The sequence below is a fragment of the Chiloscyllium plagiosum genome, unplaced genomic scaffold (assembly GCF_037043375.1).
Source record: "Chiloscyllium plagiosum isolate Xiang-an unplaced genomic scaffold, Cpla_swu_hap1 HiC_scaffold_7, whole genome shotgun sequence".
Taxonomy (NCBI): domain Eukaryota; kingdom Metazoa; phylum Chordata; class Chondrichthyes; order Orectolobiformes; family Hemiscylliidae; genus Chiloscyllium; species Chiloscyllium plagiosum.
In genome coordinates, this window is record NW_028270145.1 from 46,894,204 (window position 1) to 46,919,196 (window position 24,993).

A 24,993-nucleotide genomic window follows, 5' to 3' on the forward strand; every position below is an offset into this window, starting at 1 on the left:
TTGAGTTCCCTTGTGAATGGTTACTTGATATCTTATTGTAGGTTGGAATTCTACTGAATTTTGACAATGTCACAACTTTCTTTTGCTTAATTGGTAACGTGAGGTGCATCAAAATAGATATACTTTTGATAGTATTTTCACCTTCAGAAGCTCCAAAATGGCTTCTTTTGTGATGTACATTTGAAGTGTATTTTTCATTTGTAATAAACAGTCTGTACAGAAGTGAATTTGTATGCCAGTGTTCCAGTTGGCTTTGAGATACAGCAAAATCGTGATCAGCCAAATTGGAGGGGTCAATTTTCAAATTGGTTTTGAGCAGAGATTTGGGATAGCTGAAAAAGCTCTTGCATGATCTGACTAGCCTGCAAGTGCAACCTATATCAAAATAAAACCAAATAAAAGCATAATCACACAGTAAATATGTGCAAGTGTCTTTATTTTTCAACTTGTTGGCATCTTAAAATTAATTGCCTTTGTACAGTAAAAGATTCTGAATAATGTTTGGGATTAGCTCTGGAAAAGCTGTTGGCTTTTTCTGCTTAGCATGCTGTCTTTCGGCAATCCACCATGTTGTGAATGCAGTTAAATGTATTTTCTGCCTTTTCATACTGCAGTGCAAAAGCCTAGTGCATCTCGGAGGCCTTGTTTAGGAAAGCAGGGAGGTGAACAGGCAAACATTCTCGAATTCTTCAGTGCTATCAGGGCGATAACCTTCAAGTAAAAGCAAAATAATACAAATACTAAAAATCTGAAATAAAAGTAGAAAATGCTCGAGAAACACGGGTGTGGCAGCATTTATTGAGAACTGTTCTAAAGAAGAGTCTTTTGCACTCTAAAAGTTTACTGTGTTTCTCTTTTCATCAACGCTGCCAGACCTGCTGAGTTATCCTATCTGCATGTTGGGGAGATAATCTATCTTTTCTTCCATTGATTCATTTTATCCACTTTCCTGATTGACCTCTCCAAAGTGCTTTGTTAACCTGATAGTGCTGGGTAGTACTTGGACAGAAGCATCTTGGTACCATCCATTTTGGTACACACCATGATAGTGACACAATCTTTGCTTCCCTTTTCACCATTACACCTTAACATTCTTTGCTTTCTTTTTCACCATTATCCTTAAACATTAAAGAGAATTCATAAGACATGGTAAAACAGTCTAGTTTCTTACACATCAGAGCTATCATTTTGGTGCATACCTTTTCATGGTGGTTGAGACCATGGTGCAGCCATCACTTTTGACTTGCCTAAGATTTTGTCACTCTGGTGTGCCCTAACCCTTATCCAAATTGGGTGAGTGATCATCTGATGAGCATCCATGAGTTTGGTTAATCAACAATTACCATTTTAGTTCTGAGGAAGGGTCACTGGACCTAATAGCTTAATTCTGATTTCTCTCCACAGATGCTGCCAGACCTGCTGAGCTTTTCCAGCAATTTCTGTTTTTGTTTCTGATTTCCAGCATCCGTAATTCTTTTGGTTTTTATCCTTTAGTGGATTTCCTGTTCATTTTACAGGAACAACTGATAATTTCACCATTGGGTTATCTCGGCTAAATGGCTAATTGGGGCAGTTCCATAATAAATTAGCCAGTATTCTACTTGAGTTTATTTAACGTGATGTAAAAGAACACATCTTTACCAATGCAGTTTGCAGGACTATGTGAAATTGTCTGTTTAAGTTGTGTTCAAATGGCATGACTGGGACTTGTCTCAGGAGTCAAGTCATGGATTTGAGTCTGCTTGCACTGACCCAAGACTCGTACTTAGTGCTCTGAAAGCACACAGAATTTAAGAACAAATTACTGCAGATGTGGGAAACTTTACTGAAAACCACATGCTGGAGATCACAGCGGGTCAGACAGCATCCGTGGAGAGAGAGCAACCTAATGTTTCGAGTTTAGTTGATCACTTAACCTGAATGTTGGGCATCTTTTCTGCATCAGCACCCTACACCACTACCCCGACCCCCACCCCCCACCCCCAAAATTATAACATGAATGCTGTCCCCTCCACACTTCACTTCACTTCAGCTCTGATGAAGAGTCACCTAGAATAAAAACGTTTGTACTGCAATCAGTTTTGCAATCTTAAATTCCATCTGTTGGAAATCAAATTAAATTCACTCTGGTTAGGGCCTTTATAGTTGGCTGAAAGATGACATACATGGAGACATAATTTGTAAGAAATGATTTTCCATTTGTATGTTGACTGTACTTCACTTGAAAGCAGTCCTGAGGCATAAGCTCATGGGCTGAAACTCCAACCCAAGATTTGAGCACGTAACTTAGGTTTCCACAGTTCTGCAGTACTGTAGAGATGTTGCACTGTCCAGTGTGTAGTCTTTTGGATGGAACATCAAGCCAACTCCTCTACTTGATATAAAAGATCCTGCAGCACTCTTTGAAGAATAACAATTTACATGGTGTGGTGACAATATTTATCTGTTTGCCAACTTGCGCAAAAATAGATTATTAATTGATTTCAAGGTTGTTGGTCTCTGTTCGAACGTGGAGAAATGAGGCAGTGCTTAAAGAGCTGCATCAGATTAGAAGTGCTTGGGGACGTTTTAAGACAGTAAAGTTGCTCATAATGTTTTATGATACAATGTGTTGTGTCCTCACTGAATGATGCACTTGATTTGGAAATCCCCATCTCAAATTTGTGTGTTTCGGTCCTTCATTCAGAAACTGAAAGATCGTGAATTGGAAAAAAAAGAATTGAAAAAGTGCCACATGAGTACAGAGAACGGAACATCATTGCATTTTCATGTCTTTATTAGTTAAATATTCAAATCCTTGAACAGAAACTGGAGTTAGAATGACTGTGCATTTTTATTTAATTTAATATGACACATGCATTATTATCGACAATAATTTGGTTTGAAACATCATCTTAACAAGGTATTGTCTTTTCAAGATTGGCAAGATATTGTGGTAAAATGCAGAAGTGGCACAATTAGGTATTATCCCTGACAGTGGTTGTTCTGTAATCACCTTATACAAATATTATTAGATCAAGTTTATGTATTGCAGGTGCTCACTTCTCGACTATGATTTGCTGTTTGGATGTAAGGACATATGCAATTGGCTTTTATTAGGTTCTTGACTACAATTGCACCCTCAACAGAAAGCCGGTGCAGATAACTAGTTTTACCTTTTAGCTGTATTAAAATAATTTTTCTTAGAGGCATTTTAGTGAAGGTGTTTTTCAACATAGTGTACATTATCAGCGCTCTGTGCAGCAATTCAGTAAGTCCCATTCCTCGATTGTATTCTTGAATTCCTCCATTTTTCCTCAGGTGACCATCCAAATTTCTTTTGAAATCATTAATAATTACGGCTTCCACTAACCTTATGATAGGTAGCAAGTTGCACGTCATTGCCACCAGCTGCATTTTAAAAAAAACATTCTTACCAGTGTGTCTACTTGACTTTTTCTATCAGCTAATTGAACAACTTTTCTTTGACCTTAAAAGAACTTGCTATAATCGTGGAAAGCACTTGCTAATCTTCAAAAATCTTTTTTGCTCCAAAAAAAATCTCCATGTAGAATAACCTTTTGTAACTAAATTCTGTTATTGCTCGAACTATTCTGGTGAATACACTTCAGAAAGTGCAGTGACCAGAGCTAGGTGCATTATTCAAAAGTTGTGGCCCAAGCAGCCCTTTCTAACAGTTCAGCATAGCATCCTGCTTTTGGATTTAATGCCTCTACTCAACAAATCCGTGGTGAGACTACTTTGCTTGCACTTTCTTAGAATGTCGTGCCATCTTAAAGGAGGTTTGCACCTGGAAACTTTTTTTGTACTAACAGACTCTCTAGAATTGTGTTAACATTACTTCCATTGTATCTTCTTTCAAAATGCATCACAGACACTTAACTGTATTAAATTTCATTTGTCCTGTATCTGCTCATTCTTCCAACCAAACTACAACCTTTTGCAATTGATGGGTATCCTTCTTAGCATATGCTACACCTCCAAGTTTCCTTTCTTGTGATCTGCTTTACAAGTCAAACATGTAAGTGTTATGATCCGAGCTTATGTAATTATTGGAGAGATTGGATCCCTTAATAGGACCTCTTATTATGAGGTGGTCTTCCATGGATTTTTAGGAAGAAAGGAGAACTTTTCTTGGCCAAAAGTTTAAAAATTCATATTTTGAAATATATACTTACTTGTATATAAATTCCACAACTTAGATCACTGCAAAACCGTAATCCTGACACTGCATCTTGTGGAGCTCCAAAATGTCTGCCATGGTTGCTGTTTTCTGTCAGTAAGGTTGCTTTCCTTAACCAATAAATATGATTTCACAAGTCTCAATTTTGTTAACTTACCTTTTTAATATGTCAATTTGTTTCAAATCCATATTGGAAAGATTTAAAAGGGAACGAAGGGGCAACTTTTTCACAGACAGGGTAGTGCATGTATGGAATGAGTTGCCAAAGGAAGTGGTGGAGGCTGGTACAATTCCAACATTTAAAAGCTATCTGGATGGATATATGAATAGGAAGGGTTCTGAGAAATATAGGCCACATGCTGGCAAATGGGACTAAATTAGGTTAGGACATCTGTTAAGCATGGATGAGTTGGACTGAGGGGTCATTGAGTCATAGAAATGTGCTATACATCTCTATGACTCAATGACTGTAAGTGCTTGTTGACCCTCAACCCTGGTACCATCACTGACGTTAACCTGTAGTCTGTAGACTGGCATCCTTAACCCTTTCGAGAAAAGATAAGTAAGGAAAAGAAAAGGGAGGTGTGTTGGCAGTACTCATTTGATACTGACATCCTTCCTCAACCTCTCTGGGCACTTGTATCCATGAATACCAAGTGCCTAACCCTCACCATTTTTAACCCTCATATCCCCTATTGCTACAGCACCATATTCTCACAAGGCTATTTATGACTGTAACTTATCAATGTTATTAATCAGACTTTGTGCGCTCTCTTAGATACATTCTTCACCTTGCTTTGTGTTCTTCGTTGTCTTTATTGGTCTCCTTCTGTCTAATATGATTGTGCCTTGTTTACAACTATTCAATGTTGTTGCTTCTTTATATACTTTATTTCTGTTTTCTGCTTCACAAGGTTCATGCCCACCTCCAAGGCAATTCAACCCTCTCCAGCTGCATTAATGTAGCTCCCAATGGTGACATGGGTTCCAGCCCTGTGGAGATGAAAGCGTCCCTGTTGCCCCAGGAAAGATCACAATGCTCAAAAACTTGCACCACCCCTCACCCAATGTATTCTTTCATGCTCACACCTCAAATCATGCCTTGAATTATGATTTGATGTGGTCATACTTTGCACTTCTACTTTGAATATTTGAGTAATCCAGAGACGATTACCTTTTTGACATACTGGCTTTTTAAGTTCCTGAGTTCCTGAAATCGAACCATACGTTACTAATATATGTCATCAGCACTGATGTGTGTCAGAACCTTTGCCTCCGTTCTTTGCCCATGCAAAAGTGCCTGAACCTTAGCTGTGATATCTTTTATCCTGACATCAGGGAGGCAACATAGCATGCAGGGTAGGGATATTTTTAATCAACTTGTTCAGAAATGTTATGATACACCAGTGGAGTGTGTGGGAGTTGAACCGAGGCGTTCTGGCCCAGCGATAAGACAGCCACTACTGTGCCACAAGAGCCCTGAGCTTGCAGGAGTTGGGCATTTCTTTAACATCGGTATCATTTACTCACCCAACTAAGGAGCCCCAATAACAGCTTTTTGACTCATTTTCACTCTTCCTTCAGATGCAGTCCCTTCTCTGTTGGTGCCATGTTCCTCAAGACATTCCTTCAAGTTGTCCACAGTCTTAAATCTGTGGTCAGCAAGGTTTTGCAAAGAATTCTGAGGGGGTAGGATTGACTATTTGGAAAAGCATAGCGTGATTAAAGCGTGGCTTTGTGAGGTGCAGGTTGTGCTAACTAATCTTATTGAGTTCTTCGAGGACGTGACAACACAGGTCGACTAAGGTTGAGCAGTAGATGTGGTGTATGTGGACTTCAGCAAGGCATTTAATAAGGTTCCCCATGGTAGGCTCACTCATAAAGTGAGGAGGTATGGAATACAGGGAGATTTGCCTATCTGGATTCAGAATTGGTTGGCTGACAGAAGGCAAAGAGTGGTTGTAGATGCAAAGTATTCTGCCTGGAGGTCAATGTTGAGTGGTGTCCTGCAAGGCTCTGTTTTTAGGCCTTTGCTCTTTGTAGTTTTTATAAATGACTTGGATGAGGAGATTGCAGGGTGGGTTAGTAAATTTGCAAATGACACAAAGATTGGAGGGTGCCATTGATAGTATTGAGGGCTCTTGCATGCTGCAGTGTGACATAGACAGGATGCAGAGCTGAGCTGAGAAAGGGCAGATGGAGTTCAACCTGGATAAATACGAAGTGATGCATTTTGGAAGGTCGAACTTGAATGCTGAATATAGGATTAAAGACAGAATTCTTGGCAGTGTGGAGGAACAGAGGGACCTTGGTGGTCAAGTGCATAGATCCTGTCAAGTTGCCACCCAAGTGGGTGGGATTGTTAAGAAAGCATACGGTGTTTTGACTTTCATTAACAGGGGGATCGAGTTTAAGAGCTGTGAAGTTTTGCTACAGCTCTACAGGTTCGTGGTGAGACCACACTTGGGGTATTGTGTCCAGTTCTGGTTGCCTTACTATAGGAAAGATACAGAGGCTTTGGAGAGGGTGCAAAGAAGGTTTACATGGATGCTGCCCGGACTGGAGGGCCTGTCTTCTGAAAAGAGGTTGACTGAGCTTGGACTTTTCTCTCTGGAGAGATGGAGAAAGAGAGGTGACCGGATGGAGGTATCTAAGATAATGAGAGACATGGATAGAGTCAATAGCCAGAGACTTCTCCCCAGGACAGGAATGAATGGGATGAAGGGTCATACCTCTAAGGTATAGAGGAGCATCAGAGGTAGGTTATTTACGCAGAGAGTAGTGAATGCATTGAATGCGTTGTCAGCAGTGGTGGTGGAAGCAGAGTCATTAGGGGCATTTAACTGTCTGCTGGATATGTTCATGGACAGCAGTGAATTGAGGGATGGGCGTCAATTAGATTACTTATTTTACATTCTGATTAATCCCGGCGTGACATCGAAGACCGAAAGACCTGTTCTGTGCTGTACTTCTCTACGTTCTGTTATCACTCCCTCCATTCTCCACACATTTACTTGTTCCACCAGTCTCCAGTGCTGAAAGTGTAAAATTCACTTGTGGATCCGTCTTGTTCTATTTCTGTTTCCATGTCTCCTTGGAACCTGATGGTGGTGCTATGTTACCACTTTGGACATAAAAGCAAGTTCACAATGGCATTGTTTGCATCTACAAATATTGGTATCACTGTGCTGTTGTAATCAGTAAAGTATGTCAGTGATCCTCCTTTATGTACAAATAATTTTAATTGTTTAGGTCTATGTAAATTTGTGGCCAGGTTGATTCTGTTCAATATTGACATTTCATGTGAGCAGTTGTATTGGTTCCAACAAGGAATCCAACATTGGAAGAAAGTGATTCCCTCCCCTCGCCATTCCCCAGTCTGTATACTTGATTTCCAAGCCATGTAGCGGTTGAATTGGGAGAAATTAAAGGAATGGGTTCAGTTCATGTTATCATTTAAGTTTCGTTCTGAGTTTAAAAAAAACCCAAGGTTATTATATGTACATTTTTAGACTGGGACATATATCGTTATGTAGTGCTGTGATAGTTCTCAATATATTGAAGACTGCAGTGCTTTCCTGCAAACAAATTACTTGTCCAGTTAGTTCCTTGATTTTCTTGAAGGCAGATGCACAATGCAAAGTGCTGCAATCGGGAATAGACAAAGCTTTAACTTAATCTGCTTTGTTATTGTCCGATTAAACTGATTTTTGTCAGGGCAGGACACGAGAATCCGTTGTACATTTTCAGTGGTGCCATGGGATATTTTGTATCCATCTGAATATGTGGACAGTACCTCAGTTTATCCTTTTATCAGCAGCATGATGTCTGTGACAATGCAGTGTTCCTGCAGTACTGCACTGACTTTGTCAGTCTAGATTACATGCTAAAGTTTAGATGGGGTTTGCCCACATAAGAGCTCAGACTTGAAGAAGGCAAGAATGCTGCCATTGAGCAAAGTTGCACAATCTTGTTTATCAAAATCATTGTTTTATTGCTGATATAAGAAACGATTCTCTAGAAAAAGTATTCTGACACAAATATTTGCTTTAACTATTTTTCACGGTTCATATGTGCTGTCATTGTGTAATAGCAGTGTTCAGTCCAGTGTCATACGTCCAAATACAAGCCAAGTTTTGCATTTTATGGTTCAAAAGGAAGCTCATAATCACTCTAGTGTAGGGTTATGGGTATTAAATGGTATGTTATGATCCCACAAGTTATTTCAGCCCACTAGAGTATGCTATGTTATGTTGAGTGGTTCATTTATAGGACAATGCCTGAATTTGAGGCTGGAATCTGTCCAATTGTGTGTAGCATGCAAACAAATATATTTTTCTTGTAAAGTTTTTTTTATACACAGAGTATAAAAGACATTACATACTTTGAATTTGCTTTTGCTGTTCTTATCGACCGAGTCGCAATGTGTTTCTACTGTTCAGTTCAAATTTGGAGGGCACTGGATTAGGTCAGTATGTTATCGTAAGTTGAGTTATAATGATGTTCTCACTGATGTAATGAATACTGTTTGCTTTCTTTGAAAATTGTAGAAAAATAAACTTGGATGGGGCACCTATTCATTTGTCAGTCTGTACCTCAACACACACTTATGTTCAATTTTGGTTAAATTATGAATATCCAAGTAATCTCAAAGACAAAAGCTATAAAGATAGATCAGGATGAAAACCTGTTTTTGTGTAGTAAAGTGCTGAATTTCACAAATGTTTCACATTACAGTGAATTTACAAATTAAATATTTCCATTAAAATAGTTCAGTACTGAGGCTACGAGTATGACACTTCATTCAGTAATTCAAGCTTTATTATCCATTTGATCATGATTCAGTTAACCAGAATATAATGCTATTGTACTACATCCAAAACAAAAAGTTGATTGGAAGAAAGAAATGTTTACTGGTTTTGTCAGGATTTGTATTCTGCATGTGATATTGTTAGTATTTTATGGAACGCTCTCTTTTCTTTCTCCAGGGACAGCAGCAGTGACAGTGATTCCAGCTCATCCAGTAGCAGCAGTGGTAGCAGCAACAGCTCTTCCAGCAGCAGTTCAAGCAGTTCAAGTGGAAGCAGCAGCAGCAGTAGTAGTAGTAGCAGCAGTAGTGATAGCAGTAGCAGGAGTTCTTCTTCAAGCCCTCAGGACAAAAGAGGTAGATCACCAAGGAATTCCAGCCAAAGGAAAGAGGAAAGGCACTTGGAGAGAAGAGACAGAGTTCTTTCACATGGGGACCATCGAGCGAGAGTATCGGAGCGTGAAAGAAGGGATGAAAAGCCAACCATCAGAGAAGAGAGAAGTTCAAATCTCAAACAGTTGGGTTGGTCAAAGGAAAGACGACCAGAAATTGACAAAAGACGACGTTCTCCTGAAAGTTCTTGGAAAGAACCTTCAAGAAGCCATAGTCCCCAAGAGGTAAGAAGAAGATACAGTCCAGATTCAAGAAGCAAAATTGGGGATGATAGGAATAGAAGGCCCAGAAGAAAATCTAGTAGTCCTTCTCCCAGACATCAAAGAAGGGAATACAGGTCCAGCTCCAGAAGTCCTTATCGGTCATCAAGGAAGGAGAGTGCATCTTCAAAATTTACTAGATCAGAAAAATCTGATAGCTACAGAAGAAGTCCAGAGAGTCGGGACAAAAGAATATTGAAGGACACTCGTACAACAAGTAACAAGAGTTCTTCACAACTAGAAGAAAGTACCCGTCGAGGCCAAACGAGAAACTATAGCCCTCAGAGGTCAAGACGGTTCCATTCTAGTATTGAATCAAAACAGAAGTGTAGAGATGGCAGAAGTCGCAAATCAGATAGTTCATCTCGTAGCCCTCCCGAAGAGGATTTTAAAAGTTCAAAGAGTCCTGATTCACATTCTTCAAATGTCAGACTTGACTCCCAGAAATATAGTAAATTAGTTGAATCTGACTTGGGGAGAAGGAAAGAAGAATGTATTGTTACACAAGGAAGTGGGAATACTTCTCAAAGTCCAGACAGCCATGAACCAAGCACTCGATCATCAAGTTGTAAAAAACAACAAACTCCAGTGCACTCTGTTACAGCAGGTTCCAGAAGTAATAGCCCTGGAAGTACAAAGCAAAAATCTCCTAGTCCTTCTTCAAGAAGTCGAGCTAATGAACGTGAATGTACTCCTCTTGCGCAGCAACAAAAAATGGATGGGTCACCTTGTTCAAATGTGAGAGAATTGCAAAAGTCAGAGTCTGAAAGTCCCAGGTCATCTCATAATGAAATTACTGATTTTAAAAACAACAGAACAGTTGAGCCAGATAGTCTAGAAGAAAGTAATACCCTTACAGTGGAGAAAGTAGACCACCCAAAACCAAATTCTGACCCAGGGAAAGAAAATTGGCCTGAAAGTGTTCATTCCACAAGGGAGAGTACTCTTCCCTGCTCTGCCACAAGTTCTGTGAAAGATTTGTGTGTAGATAAGAGTAATGAGGAATCAAAACATCATGATCCTAATTTGGAGAATAGTAAAAAAGATAGGAGTAGAAACTCTTCTAAAAGCTCAAAACGAAGATCATCCAGTTCATCGTCATCATCGTCATCCTCTTCTTCATCTTCCACAAGCTCCTCTTCATCATCATCATCATCCACATCATCATCATCAACATCCAGTGAAGAGGATAATAATGATAAAGGGTCTGATTTAGAACAACATGTATCACTGCACCAGCATGAAAAAGGAGATAATTCTGAGAGTATACCTCTGCACACAAATACAAATCATGAGAGAGGAAGCCCAGATGGAAAAGAAGAGCAGCGATTTCAAGATTTAGAGTCCTCAAATGAAAAAAGGGTGCTTTGTCTTCCAGATAGTACTGGCAAGATGCCATCTCGAAGTCATAGCCCTTCAGAAGAGCAATCCCAGTGTCCAAATTCATGTGATACAATATATGGAAATTTGGTATCTGCTAAAGAAATGCATAGTGCTGATGAAGTTTCTTCAAGTGAAAAGAAACCTGATGATAAAGCTGATTCAGGCACCCCACAATCTTCTCCAGCTAGAGTTACACCCAGTTCTCAAAAAAATAAAAAGTCTCTGTCAGATACAGAAAGAACAGATGAAAGGAGCTGTCAGAAAGTCAGTCCTGAAAATAAGGAACCAGACAGCACTTTGTCATCTGATTCAACAGACGACAAGAGCCTGCAAGTCATAGAGAGCTCTGAGGTAGGAAATTCAAATATCCAGAGTCCACACGTATCCAGTCAAAGACAGCAGAGTCCAATTTTGGACAGTGGAGATGGAAAGGAACAAACCAATCTTCAGAGAAAGAGGCAAAGATCATCTTCCTCTGAAGGAATGATTGGTTCTGGCTCTGGATCTGAGAGTCCAGTGGAACCTCCTCACAAAATGACATTTAAATGTAACAGTCCTGTTCCTGATTTGACGGAGGCAGCAGAATCTTCTCGCACAGCTTCACCACAAGAGCAGGAACCTGAGGAAAAAGAAAAAAGAGCAAGGAACTTGTCAGGTATAGTGACTTACTCATTTAATGACTAATTGAACATGTGAAGCTTAGTGGGCGAAGTAATAATTGATCTTTGGGAACAATGGGGCTGAATTTGGGTTTGTATTTGAAATTACAGATATGAGAGAGAATCCGTATTTGTTTTAATTTAAACTGTCAAAAGATGAGAGCAGCAGAGGGAATTAACTATCAGTATGTATCAAATAGACATGTTTATGTTAAACACTATTAAACCTATTTGATTTTGTTTTCATTGTTATATATATTTTGGACTAAGACTGAAGCTCTGGAACTGTTATTACGAAGTGTAGGGTAGTTAATGTAACACCTCTATTGGAAAAAAAGGCAGGGAGAAAAGCTTAAATTATAGACTAGTTGGCCTGATATCAATGGTAGGAAAATGCTATTATAAAAGTCCATTATAAAAGATTTAGTAGCTGAGCACTTGGAAAACAGTGGCAGGATTGGACAGAGTCAACGTGGATTTACCAAAGGGAACTCGTGCTTGACGAATCTGCTGGAGAGTTTGAATTTGTAACTCTGAGAGTTGATGAGGGGAGCCCATGGATATGGTTTATTTGGAATTTCACAAAACCTTTGACAATGCCTCACATCTGAGATCAGTATGCAACATGGATTGGATGCATGGGATTTGGGGGTGGTGTATTGAAATGGATAGAAAACTGGAAGGCAGACAACAATCGAAGAATAAGAATAAATGGGTTTCTTTGTGAATGGCAGGCAGTGACTTTTGTGGTACCGTAAAGAACAGTGCTGGGACCTTATATATTTTAATGATTTAGATGATGAAATTAAATGTAATATCTCAAAATTTGCAGATGAAACAAAGCTGGGCAGGAGGGTGAGCTGTGAGGTCGGAGAGGTGGTGCAGAGATGTTGTAGTTTGATTTGGGCAAACTAAATGAATGGGCAAATACATTGTGTAAGTGGATAAATAAGATGTTATTTACTTTAGGAGCAAAAGCATTATCATTATACATTATAGAAGCATTATATATTACATTGATGTTTTGCGAAACAAATCATTATATATATTTTTGGCTTAGTTAGTGCCGTTCAGGTTTTCATATTGTGACTGGAAATAGTTGTTCATGTTCGAAGTGTTAACTTTCAAACAGCTATGGCTTTTCAAGTAAGAAGGGCAAAAGCGTATCAATTCTACCTTGTACTGTAAGATGATTCCAGGGCAAAAATTCAGTCTTCTATTTTGCTAGATCAACTTTGTTCAGAGTTGGACCTAGTATATATGTGTGCTGTTAATGTACACTTAGTAAACTGTCCCAAAAGTTGAGTTCCTTTATGAAGTAAGGTTGATTACTACTCTCATGAAGCCAACTTCGTGATGTTTTAGCTTCTGTTAAACTTTGTATAAAAACTGAGGCCAAAATTTTATGTTTGGAATTTATCAAGGTACAGATTTAACTTGAGGTAATTATGACCCTCTAAATCACAGCCACATAATCATTGCTTACCAGAACTGGAATCTCAATTCAAGATGTATAAAAATTATTTTATCAGATAACTACTTGTGATAATCTCTATCGAAACCAGTACTTTAGAATTCCATTTTTCCGTTGATAACTCCGAGCCTGACATGACCAGGTTTCATTAAACAGGCAGACTGAAGTATTATGGATAAACACTGGTTTTGTATGCAACTTGCTCCTTAAATGAAAGTATTTTCCTGTTTCACTTTTAATGCAAGCCAAAAGCCCACTTGACACTTTAGTGTAGTATACCTGTATTTTATACTGACCTGCAAGTCATCATTTGATTTATTTGGACCGAGTCAGCGATTCCTTATTGGTATGTTGTCATTTCACGAATGAAGTTTGTTCCTCTTCATAAGCAGCCAAATGAAAAAGGGCTCATCTATCTCATTGAATCTTTCATCCTCAGGAAGAAGCATTAAATATTAACAGAGACATGTGTCTGGCCTTTGCTACTCCTAATGGATTCCAGAAAAAACTCCAGTAAAGAACAGGCTGTTTGGCCTAGCTGGTGCTTTTGATGTCAACATATACTTCAATTCCTTTCTCCTTCATCTGCTTATGTAACTTGTCCTTCACATGCATTGATATAATTCACCATTGTAGGTTTTTTTCCACGTCATAATCAATCTATCGGTAAACAATTTCTCTGAAATGGCCTGTTGGATTTAATAATGACTTTCTTACATTTGATGCTCCTGATTTTTCCATGTCTGCCTTTTCAAACCCCTCGCTCTTTTTCTCAGCCTCCCCTTAAGTCACACTGAGTTTCTCATTTCCAGAGAGAAACTCCCAACATATTTGGCCTTTCTCAGCAGAGTAAACTCCTCTTTATCTGGCACATCTAGGGAATAGAGGTAGTGCCAGTTTGTTTTAAAAAATTCTCAAGGTCAGGTTCGTAGGAGAGTAGTCTGACACAGAACAAACGACCAAGAGGCGAGACTGCTAGAATATGGGCATTTTATTCCCCGCAGTGTCGCACAACGGGTCTGGCTTATACTCACTCTACATGTTACAAAAACTGGGAGCCGTCAGTTCTCGTAGAGCGGTTGCCAACAACCCACGCTCGGCGGTTAAACGTAACCCCGGAGCAGACTCACCGAACTGGAGACTTTTCTAGCTGATATACTCCCTTCCAGATATATACATTCATGTGAACAGCAGAGCAAGGCTAAAAAACACATTCCATTCTGGTTACATACAGATAAGAAGATTCACACGGGACTAAGCAACACCTCCATTCCGGTTAGATTCACACATGTATTGGGACATAATTTTTTAACCGTTTCACCACATTCCACTGCTTGGAATTTTACACCACACAGTTGAGTAAGTTCTCTGAGAGATTTGATCAAAAGACAGGAAGAGGCAAACAAATGATCAGTTCCCAGAGCAAAGAACTGGTTGGTTGCATGAGAATTCTTAGAGTCATAGATTCCTACAGCATGGAGACAGGCCTTTTGCCCCAAATTCTTGCTGTGTTCTGAATAGAAATTTACTGGATTTGTAATCCCTTAATTTTGTTATTATGCTTGAAAGTCTTTTTGCGTCTTTTTCTTCCCTGAATAGGGGTAGTCACAGAGCGCTACATGCGGTCCAGCCTGAATTCTATGATATCAACTTTGTTGCAGCATGTCTTATACAATTCTATCTTGAAATATTTTTATTTAAGTATTTAACCAATGTTGAATTCAAAAAATGAACTTTTTTTTCTTGTTGGTATGTTGATCATGAATGAAATACTCATGACAAGCTCTTCAGTTGTGCCAGCATTTATCTCAATTTATGCTGCATCAAACAAGGAAATTAAAATGATTTGATTATTGAAACCTCTGGTTTTTGCTGTGTGGTTGATTAACAAGGGGATGTCTGGAGACAGCATCACATGAGTCAATCTATTCAAAATTAACATTGTTGGCAGCTGAATGTTTTGGTATTTCAAAAATAAAGGCTCACATTTTTGCAGACAGCAAAACCATTGGAACTCTGCCATTGAGTGAGCATCTGAATAATCATACAGTAATCTAGAAGTTCCGCTCATTGGTTCTTGACTTAGCCAAAAATACCATTCAATTGCTATCAATGAACATAAGTTAAATTGACCAAAACATTCCTTCCTACCTCTGAACCAGAAGTCCTGGGTTAAAGTCCCACCTGTTCAAGAACTGCACCTCTGAACACCTCAATTAAGAAATACTTGACCAGAACCACCGTCCCTCCTGCCTGAGCCTAGAGTCTTGGATTCAGACCATAAGACATACGAGTTAGGCCATTTGCCCTTTGGGTGTACTGCGCCATTCAACAATGACTGATAGGTATTTTAGCCCCATTTTTCCCCTTTTTCCCTGTAACCTTCATAAGACCATATCAAGTCCCACTGCTTCAGTGGTGTGTATTAATATCCCTGAAAAGGTTGCTTCAAACATATCTTGACCAAAACATCCATGCTAATGCTCTTAGGCTCAGTTTAAAAACCATGTTGAAGAAGATGAGTTTTTCACTGTGTCCAAACTTCATAATTGCCAGGAAACTACTACACTGCCTGAAGAGCCAACTTTATATTTGTGGAATGTCAAATTTCTCCATACACTCAATTTTTTTTAAAGGAATACAGGCAGTTCCCAGACTGTGAACGGCTTCTGTTAACAGTTCAATTTATATGCAAGTTGGAACACGATGCAAGACGATACAAAGTTGCTATTTCTAAGTACAGAAAATGTTTGTATGTCAGATCTTTAAAATTATATCCCTATATCAGACAGCATTGAAAGTTCAGTGTTCATAACCGAATGTTCCTAACTTGGTGACTCTCTCTGCAGTTTTTTATGAAGTTATCTTCATTTTAGTTTTCAGTTCACTGCAGTAACTATTTTCATTATCCGAGAGAAGGATATTAATGCGCTGCTAAGTTCCTGCTTAGCTATATGTGAATACCTGATGTGCTTAACAGATTGCTGACAGCACTGTTGTTGCATACCAAGTCATCTCCTTGAATTGGCATGTGATTTAACCTACAATTGGGATCAGGGAAAACCACTCCCTAGATCTTCAAGGTCCAACAACAACCTTCCTTGCTTCACTGCTGATGAAAATTCCAGGACATAATCTCCAAGTAATTTGGAATTGATAATTTATCTGAGATTTGACACGTACTAAATTCATTTATTCAGTGATTTTGGCATTTACACTTCTGAAATTTGAACTGCATAGTGGATATTTTATGATAACTCTTGATAAAATAGTAGTCAAGTATCCTAAAACACCATCTCCACCAGTTTCCCAATTCACACAAGTTTTAAAGTAACTCTGTGGCAGTTGAATACTATAGAAATGTAACTTGAAATGTAATAGATCTGTAACAATTTTTGAACATTATATTCCTAATCTTGACAAATTCACTTAGAAAAGGTTAAGTGGAGGCAGATATTCTCTCCTTGAAGGCTCAGTGTCCTGTTCTCTCTTGACTTCAAGTTAGTTTAGTTATTGAATGAATATATGAATGTATCAGTAAACCAGCCAAGTTTAGAAGCTCATGGTATTTAAATGCTTCATCAGTTGAATTTGAGAGTTGAAAACTGGAGAATTCAGATAGAAAAATGGATGAATGCTTCTACAAGATGGCTTCAAAGACAAGAAGTCCATATTTCAAATTCTCAATTTAAAAAAAAGCTTCAATATTTTTCAGTGTTGAAATCCAATATTGTTGATTTGTCTTCTCATATTTTGTTTATACCCCAGCATAATATCAAATGACCCTGTGCAATCATGGGTTATATTTCATCATTTGTGTTCTTGGCAAACTGTGTATTCCTTCATTTGTAAATACCTCTTTTTGTGTGAAATATTATGTTTCTAACACCTGTGCGATGGTCAGAACAAAACTTTTGGTAAAAGAGGTTTCTTTCTTTCAAAACAAAATATAATTGGTTGAAGCATTTTTGTCATCCACTGCTTCGCTCCTTGTAAAGTAACAGCTTGCAATACTAACGGTACAAAATATCAGTTTCTTCATGTAATTTGAACATAATTTGGTGCAAATGTAATTAAATTCTGCAGGTTCTATGGCTAATTATGGGAACATGAACTAATTACTTTGAACCATTTATTATTTCATACTTGGATTTTATGAACTTTTTTTGCTTCTAATTCAGATTAATTAAAAATGTGGTGTAAAAAATGTAACTGTTTTTTGAATTTTGGTCAGGCACAGAAATGGCTGAGAGCACACTTGAGGACGATGGAGAGGCCAATGTTACCAGAGAAGACATGAGTGATTTGAAGACATCTATTAATACAGAGGATGGGGTGATTTCAGGTAGCTCAGATAGCGAAGAGAGTGCTGCTAGCAGTGGTACAGCTGTCCAAAAAATGAAAAGCAGTGTAATACAGATACAGGTAAGATTGATCAGTCAATCTGAATACTTTGTGAGGCTACTAGGCCCTGAAAACAGTTGACTTTCTCAATTTTCTTAATCCCTATTACTAAACTGACTAATTTAAATTAAAAGTTCACAACTTGTGCATCTCCAAGGTCATATTAATTACAATGATGATCGAACTTCTGGGTGACCTGGTCACTCATCTTCAGTAAAATAGTGTGGTGCAATGATACCATCCCTACCTTGGGGCGTGGGCACCTGTGTTCCAGTTCCATCTGTTCCAGAGGTGTGCAATAACATTAATGAGCAGATCGATAAGAAGCTATTCACAGAAAAATTGTTAACAGTTCCTTATTCAGGTGTTGTCCAAATCTGTGTCATATTTTTGTGGAGTTTTATGTTGCATCTGTCCAATATGTTTTCTGGTCCTGTGACAGTATTAAGAAGGGCTTATCAAAGCCACAAATTACATCCTTGTAAGCTATGCTCCCTGACCCTTCTCCAGCTTTCAACGCATTGTCGACCCTATGATTCTCCTTCATTGCCTCTCCAGTCAGCCAGCTAGGTGGAATTGCTGTCGTACGATTCCATTATTATCTATCAAATTGTAGCCTGAATAATGACTTAGCTGTGCACTCCCCCATTCTGAACTTTGTTATTCCCCAAAGATGAATCATTGATGGTCTCCTATTTCTTTCCTTGGATGGTGTCACCCAAAGGCTTGGGGTAAGTTTAGACAAGTCTGCTAATGAAACCCAGCTCTATCTCACCTTCACCTCTCTTTACACTTCTCTTGTTGCCAAATTATCAGACTGGTTTTAACATGTCCAGTTGCAGATGATCAAATGCATCTTCCAGTTAAATATTGGGAAGGCTGAAGTCTTTGATTTCGATCCAGATTTCAAATTCTGTTCCCTTGTTATCTATTCATCTCTCCCCTTGTATCACTCTGATTTTAATCCAGGCTGTTTGTAATGGAAGTATCCCATTTGAACCTGCAAATATCACTTCTTTCCACTTCCATAATAGTGCCCAACGTTGCACTTGTTTCAGCTGATTTGCTGTTGAAACCCTCATTGAAAATTCATGAATGCAAGCATCGCAGGCAATGCCGGAATTTTTCATTTTTAGCTAGTTATTTGGGAAGAGAGTTGGGACCATTGCCATTAAATCTTTCAGTCCATCTGGAGTAGGAAAACTCTCACAATGGTGCTCGGAATGGATTCCAGGTTTTTGAACAAAATCAGGCTTCTGTGTTGCTTGGAGAGAAACATGTAGATTATGTTTTAAAGTGATCAATGTCATGTATGGTACTATGCTCCTACAAAGCACCTTGTAACTTTTGTATGTTCAAGATGTAGTAGAATGTATGTTTTTGCTGTATGCCAGCCCCAGTGACACTGCTCGCCAAATCTGATGAGCATTCTGAAAGTGATGAAAAGTTTTTGCTGACTGATATGGGAAAACTGGATGGCTACACTTGAAGCTTCTACACAGCAGTGTCGTGGAAGTTCGATGTCAAAGCAGTGGAATAATTGCAGTTGGGTGCAAATAGAATAGAAGCTTGAGGTCTTGAACATGTACCTGAACCAAAGAGGCAGGTACACAAGATCTTGATCTGAGGCGACACCCAAAGGATGACACCTCCCACATCAACACACCTGTGGTACTATGCTGGGATGTCAATTTGTAATTAAGACTGAGCAATAATGTAACCTGATTTCATATTTACAATAATCTTGACAGTGCTGAGTTCTTAATTTTCAGCTGTAGTGTTGCAAAGAGCAGAAAGCTGGAATAAAGTGTGAGGCTTAAGATCTTGCTGTCGTGTACAGCAAATGGTTTTAACAACAAAGCCTTTTTCTGTGGCCCAGTACCACTAAAACATGGATATAATATTCTGTTTTTCCACCCCCCAATCATAATAGATGTGTCAGTGAAGAATTACAAATTGCTACTTCTCCATCTAACTTTCATCCCTGCTCTCCTTGGAATCTGTACCTTTGTCATTTGTCTGAACATGTACACAAGCATACACATTTGTTTTTGGAAGAACAAGAAAATTATGTTAGTTGTGTGAGAAACAGGAAATTGGTACTTCTTGAAATAAATTTTGAGAAAAGATCGTTGAAATTTCTGTCTTTGTTAGATTTGGTATTTCAGGTCATTTTAATTTTTTTTTCAGCTCAACTCCAACCAGGAGAGGCAAGAAAACCACAGTCCAAGGCAAAGGAGCTCTTCCCCTGAGTACAGGTAAAATTAGATTTTGTATATTATCAAGGATTACCCTTGTGAAGTAACAATTTATTAACTGCAAATTTTCACATTTCCATTCACAATCCATCTATAATTTTTCATTTCCCAACAAGTTAATGCCAGTGTTGTGTTTAGTGAGAATTTTGTTTTTAAGTATTCATTTATTTTTGCTATTACATGTTTCCCATTTATGTCCAGGGAGGGATGGAGGGTGGGGGGATCCTAAACCATTGAATCAGCTTGATAGCTTGATGCTAATGTCATGATAATTTGTTTTATAGATCAGGTTGAACAGCCACTCCCTGCCTTAAATTAATGCTATTAATTCTGTTGAGTTCTCGATGCATTATGCAATTGGACATTATGATAAATGAGGCTAAACTGAATATTGAAGGTTCACACAAGTATGTAATGTATCAGTTCCTGGTGCATTGCATCTTTCCAGTTCTGAGTCATATTAAATGTATGTTATGTGGCAACATTCAACTCATGGCTGATATGCACATTGTGATCAAAGGTGTATAATTATATATTTTGGGATTTAGATTTTGAAGTAGTGGTAGATGTCTATTCTGTGCCAGTGTTTCTCATTTCTTTTTAGATATGATTAGAAAGTAATTTGGGCAGTTACCTAAGTACATGATTTTTAAGGCATGTGATATCAGTTAACTGCTTAGAGGACACCTACCTTGTTAATGGGTAAAATATTTAGACTGCTGGGTGAGTTACAGGGTAAGCATATTTAACGCTATTAATTCAGTTTTAACTCTAACAGAAGGCTTCAGCTCAGAAGAGATGAATTCCTTTCAGAAGGTTTCTTTCTTGCAGCTGGAGATTATTTCAGTTCGGAGGAACCAGACACCCTAGTTCTCATGTTTTATTTTGGAGTTTCCAAGCCATGTGAGCTTGGACAGAAGACTTCAAATTGTTCGAATTGAGAAAACCTCAGCTGCCAGACTTTTGAAAAGTTTACATCACGAGATTCTGAAGTGGCAGTCCAGGGAAAGAAACTAGAAAGCATCAGTTAACAATGATTTTAAAAAATGTTAAAAGAATTTGATGTGATTTTTTTGAATATCTGTAAACAGGATTGTATCTGGCTCTGGATTTAAACTGTGTTTTCACGATTTGTGTTAAGGTCTTTCAAAGTATAAGGTACATATTTATGCATTCTCTTTTACACAAAAGTTAAACAACTTCGACACTCTTACATAAAAATATTTGTGAGGAACGGCGCACTAACAAATGCAAAAATTAACTATACGATCAGTCAAGCCACGTTTAAGTCTGGGATCAAATTTGTATGTTACTACTGTCAGCTGGGATCATAATTTCATCTCAAAACTTCCTTGCCAAAACTTCTGGATAATTAGTCTACTGGCATTACTATTGTGCCACCACCTCCCATATGCTGACATTAATAGCCATCATGGTAGTTCAAAGCTAAATAACATACCTAGGGCTTTGGTGTGGTTTCCAGGCAAAGGCAGAGAACCCGTTCCTTGGTCAGCATGTGCACAGTAGCAGTTCTTGGAAGCATTTAAATGCCTTACCATTCAAGTGAATGGAAGCATACTAATCTGGCAGGAACATCAAGATTTATGACTGATAATCAAAGTTAACGATGATGAAAAGCATTTCGGTTTTAGGAGATTACACCCACAAGTTGTTGTCCAGTCACATCTTTGTGTGATCATGACTTTGTATTGTCATTCTTTGCATTACTCTTGGAGCAGTAATCAAAATGGCAAACGGAAATTTATACAGTTGAAACATTGCCATACAAGCTGAAGGAAATAATATTCAAATTGGAACATATTTTGGTTCAACTGCACCCTGTGTGTTGTCTTGTTCTAGTCAGAAGCTTAGGAAGTTTTTTAAAAATTGTGGATGAATAAAATAACAAGCCATGGAATTTATTTCAAGCAATTCAGACTGAGTCAGTGGAAGTACTGGAACAACTAGTTTGTCAAAATAAAAAGGAAAATCACTTGAGCCAAGTCAGTTGTTAAATAGTAGAAAAGAGAGATTCAGTATACCACTACCAATTGAACCAAGAGGGTACGGGTTCAGAATATGAAGGCAATTGGAGAAGTGATGCCAGACAATTTTGTACACAGGTTATGGTATTTACATTTTTGTCTTTTATATTTCCAGACATAAAGGTGCCAAAAAGTCAAGGTCAAGATCACCAAGAGATTATCCAGACAGGACCGCCTGCGACAAAGGTCCATCTGGTAATGGCAGATATAATGACAAAAATACGCAACCTAGGTATGTTATTCAGCTTTGAAATACCATGTTGGCTATTCATGTCAGCATAAGGGAGGTGGCAGCTCAATAGTAATTCCAGTAGACTAGTCATCCAAAACCCCAGGCTAATGCTGTAGAAATATTGGTTTGAATTCCACCATGGCAAGTAATGAAATTTGAATTCAGTAAAGGAAATCGATGATGTGCACTTTATCATTTGGCCAGTGAAGGCAAATAAAGCATATGCCACCACAGCACTTTATCCACTTGTCTTGCTACCTGAAGGCACAGCAAGGTCCCTCTGATCCTTGATACATCCCCAGGTCTTAAGGTTCTTCTTGTATTTCCTTGTCTTGTTTATCCTGCACTCGTGTATCACCTCACATTTTGCTGAATTGAATTCCATTGGCTACTGATCAGCCCATCTATATTCTGCTGTAATGTAAGGCTATCCTCCACAGTATTTACAACCCCACCAACTTTGTGATCAACTTTCCTATAATTATACACACACCACAAATATCAAGGGCCCCACTGATGATCCCTGTGGAACTGCACTGGATGCAGACTCCCAGTTATAAAATTCCCCCTCAACCATCATCCTCTGTTCCCTGTCACGCAGCCAACTCTGGATCCAATTCACTAAATTTCCTTGGATTCCCTGAGCTCTTAGCTTTATTATCAGTTTCCTATTCAGGACCTTAACAAAATCCTTGCTGAAATCCAAGTATGCTATGTCAAAATCATTGCCCTCATCGACACACCTGTTTACTACTGAAAGTTAAATCAAGTTGGCCGGACATGACCTCCCTTTCACAAAACTGTTGATCACTCTTGATTAATCCCTGCCTCTCCAAGTGTAGATTAATCTGTCCCTCAGAATTGTTTGCAATAGCTTCCCCAACATGGAGGTTAAACCAACTAGCCTATGGTTTAATGGTTTGTCCCTTGCTCCCTTTTGGAATAATCGTACCATACTGCTGTGGCCAGAGGAATTGAAAATTATTGCCAGCTCCCCTGCAATTTCCACACTTGCCTCACTCAACAGCCTCAGTTACATTTCATCTAGCCCTGGAGATTTATTTACTGTCAAGCCTGCCAGACCACTTGGAACCTCCTCTCTGTCTATGCTAATTTCTTCAAGCATATCACAGTCCTCTTCCCTCATTGCTCTTACCAGTGAAACTGACACATAGGCAGGTTGTAAGTTAAGACTATGTCCTTTGGCTCTACGTACAAAGTACAATTGTAGTTCTTACTGGGCCCTAATCTTTCCTTAATATTCCTTTTTTTAAAATACTTTTAAGCAGTAATGATTTTTTTTTAACAAATCTTCTAAGGACTGACACAAAAATAACTGCTTATTTCAGAGGTAGAGACAAAGATAAAAAGGTGAGCCAAGATTCTGAATCAGATCACAGGAAGAGACCAAAATCACCAGCACCTATCACAAGAAATGAGGATGAATCTGCCGCTCAGAGTTCATCTGAACCACCAGCGAAAAAGAAAAAGGCAGATTTAGATCCGATTTTGACAAGGACAGGTGGAGCATACATTCCTCCTGCACGGTTGCGAATGATGCAAGATCAAATTGCTGACAAAAGCAGGTAAGTGGAAAAGTGAAAATGGGTATATGGACTTGGCTTAAATTTTGAAATTGAATAATTTTGGTACTGTTGCAGACACAAGACATGACTGCACCAAGTTGTGTTGCAGTTCTGTTTGGCACTGTTAGCATCAGATGATAGATTTAGTGGAAAACACACTTCCATGATGCTGATAGTGTATATCATTACTCTTTTGCCCTACATTGCCTGACATTTCTGTTTCTGCTGCCAGAGTGAACAAGCTGAAGAGGTAATTGGTGTCAAATATGGAGATTGTTTTGTGCTGTTGCCTCATACTAATTGGCACAGCCTTAGAATTAGGGGTAAATTCAGGCCAGAAATGCGGAGGCATTTCTTCAGCCAGAGAGTGGTGGGCCTGTGGAATTCATTGCCGCAGAGTGCAGTGGCGGCCGGGACGCTAAATGTCTTCAAGGCGGAAATTGATAAATTCTTGATGTCACAAGGAATTAAGGGCTACGGGGAGAATGCGGGTAAGTGGAGTTGAAATGCCCATCAGCCATGATTGAATGGCGGAGTGGACTCGATGGGCCGAATGGCCTTACTTCCGCTCCTATGTCTTATGGATACTGATTTGGAACATGTTCAAGAGGTTTTGTTTATTAGCTGTTCAGGATTGATTTTAAACTCTGATCTCAATAATATAACAATCGTATTACAGAATGCATGTGTTTCAAGTCTTTTGTAATCTTGCTTTTATATGTATTTAATATATAGTAGTGGTTGGAAATATAGGTAAATATGGTTCTTTGGATATGGATTATTTTGATTTGTTCTGTCTCTTGTTTTATTAAAAAAAAATTAAGTTTTGTGCCAATTGAAGTTTGAAGAACAAACTTGACTCCTGTCATTCGTGAATCATTGCCTGGCCAACGATAAAGGAATTAATTGAATAATCAGTTTTGAAACTTTCTTGTCTCCTTTTGCTCCTGCACCACATTAGAAAAACCTTTTAAATTCATTCTTGGGACATGGATGTCACTGGCTGGCCAGCATGTTATTGCACATTCCTAGTTGCCCTTGAGAAGGTGGTGATGAGCTGCTGGCTTGTCTACTTGATTAAGGACAATACCTCCCATGTCCACACCGCAGTGTTCTGTATTTGCCCTCGCAAGTTGTTGAAAGCAGTTATTGGTGGAGACTCTTAATTAAGCTGTCTAGTTCAAATTATTTTATGCTCCACCACATCTCTGCTGATTGGAGGACTCTGTCCTATATGGGTTCTATGCTATTATGTCCACAGCTCATTTTCTATATTTGGAAAGCTCCAATACTTAAACAACTTATCTCT

At 38.7% G+C, this 24,993-nt stretch overlaps 1 protein-coding gene across 1 annotated transcript in view; it reads left to right on the forward strand.

Moving 5' to 3' along the window:
* Positions 1 to 24,993, forward strand: part of cwc22 (CWC22 spliceosome associated protein) — a 112,811-nt gene that overhangs the window by 19,798 nt on the left and 68,020 nt on the right. Inside the window, exons 2-6 of the mRNA XM_043693495.2 lie at positions 9,172 to 11,681; positions 17,394 to 17,584; positions 19,754 to 19,821; positions 21,982 to 22,098; positions 23,448 to 23,684. Of these exons, the coding sequence (XP_043549430.1) occupies positions 9,172 to 11,681; positions 17,394 to 17,584; positions 19,754 to 19,821; positions 21,982 to 22,098; positions 23,448 to 23,684 (3,123 nt within the window). The remainder of the gene's footprint in view (positions 1 to 9,171; positions 11,682 to 17,393; positions 17,585 to 19,753; positions 19,822 to 21,981; positions 22,099 to 23,447; positions 23,685 to 24,993) is intronic.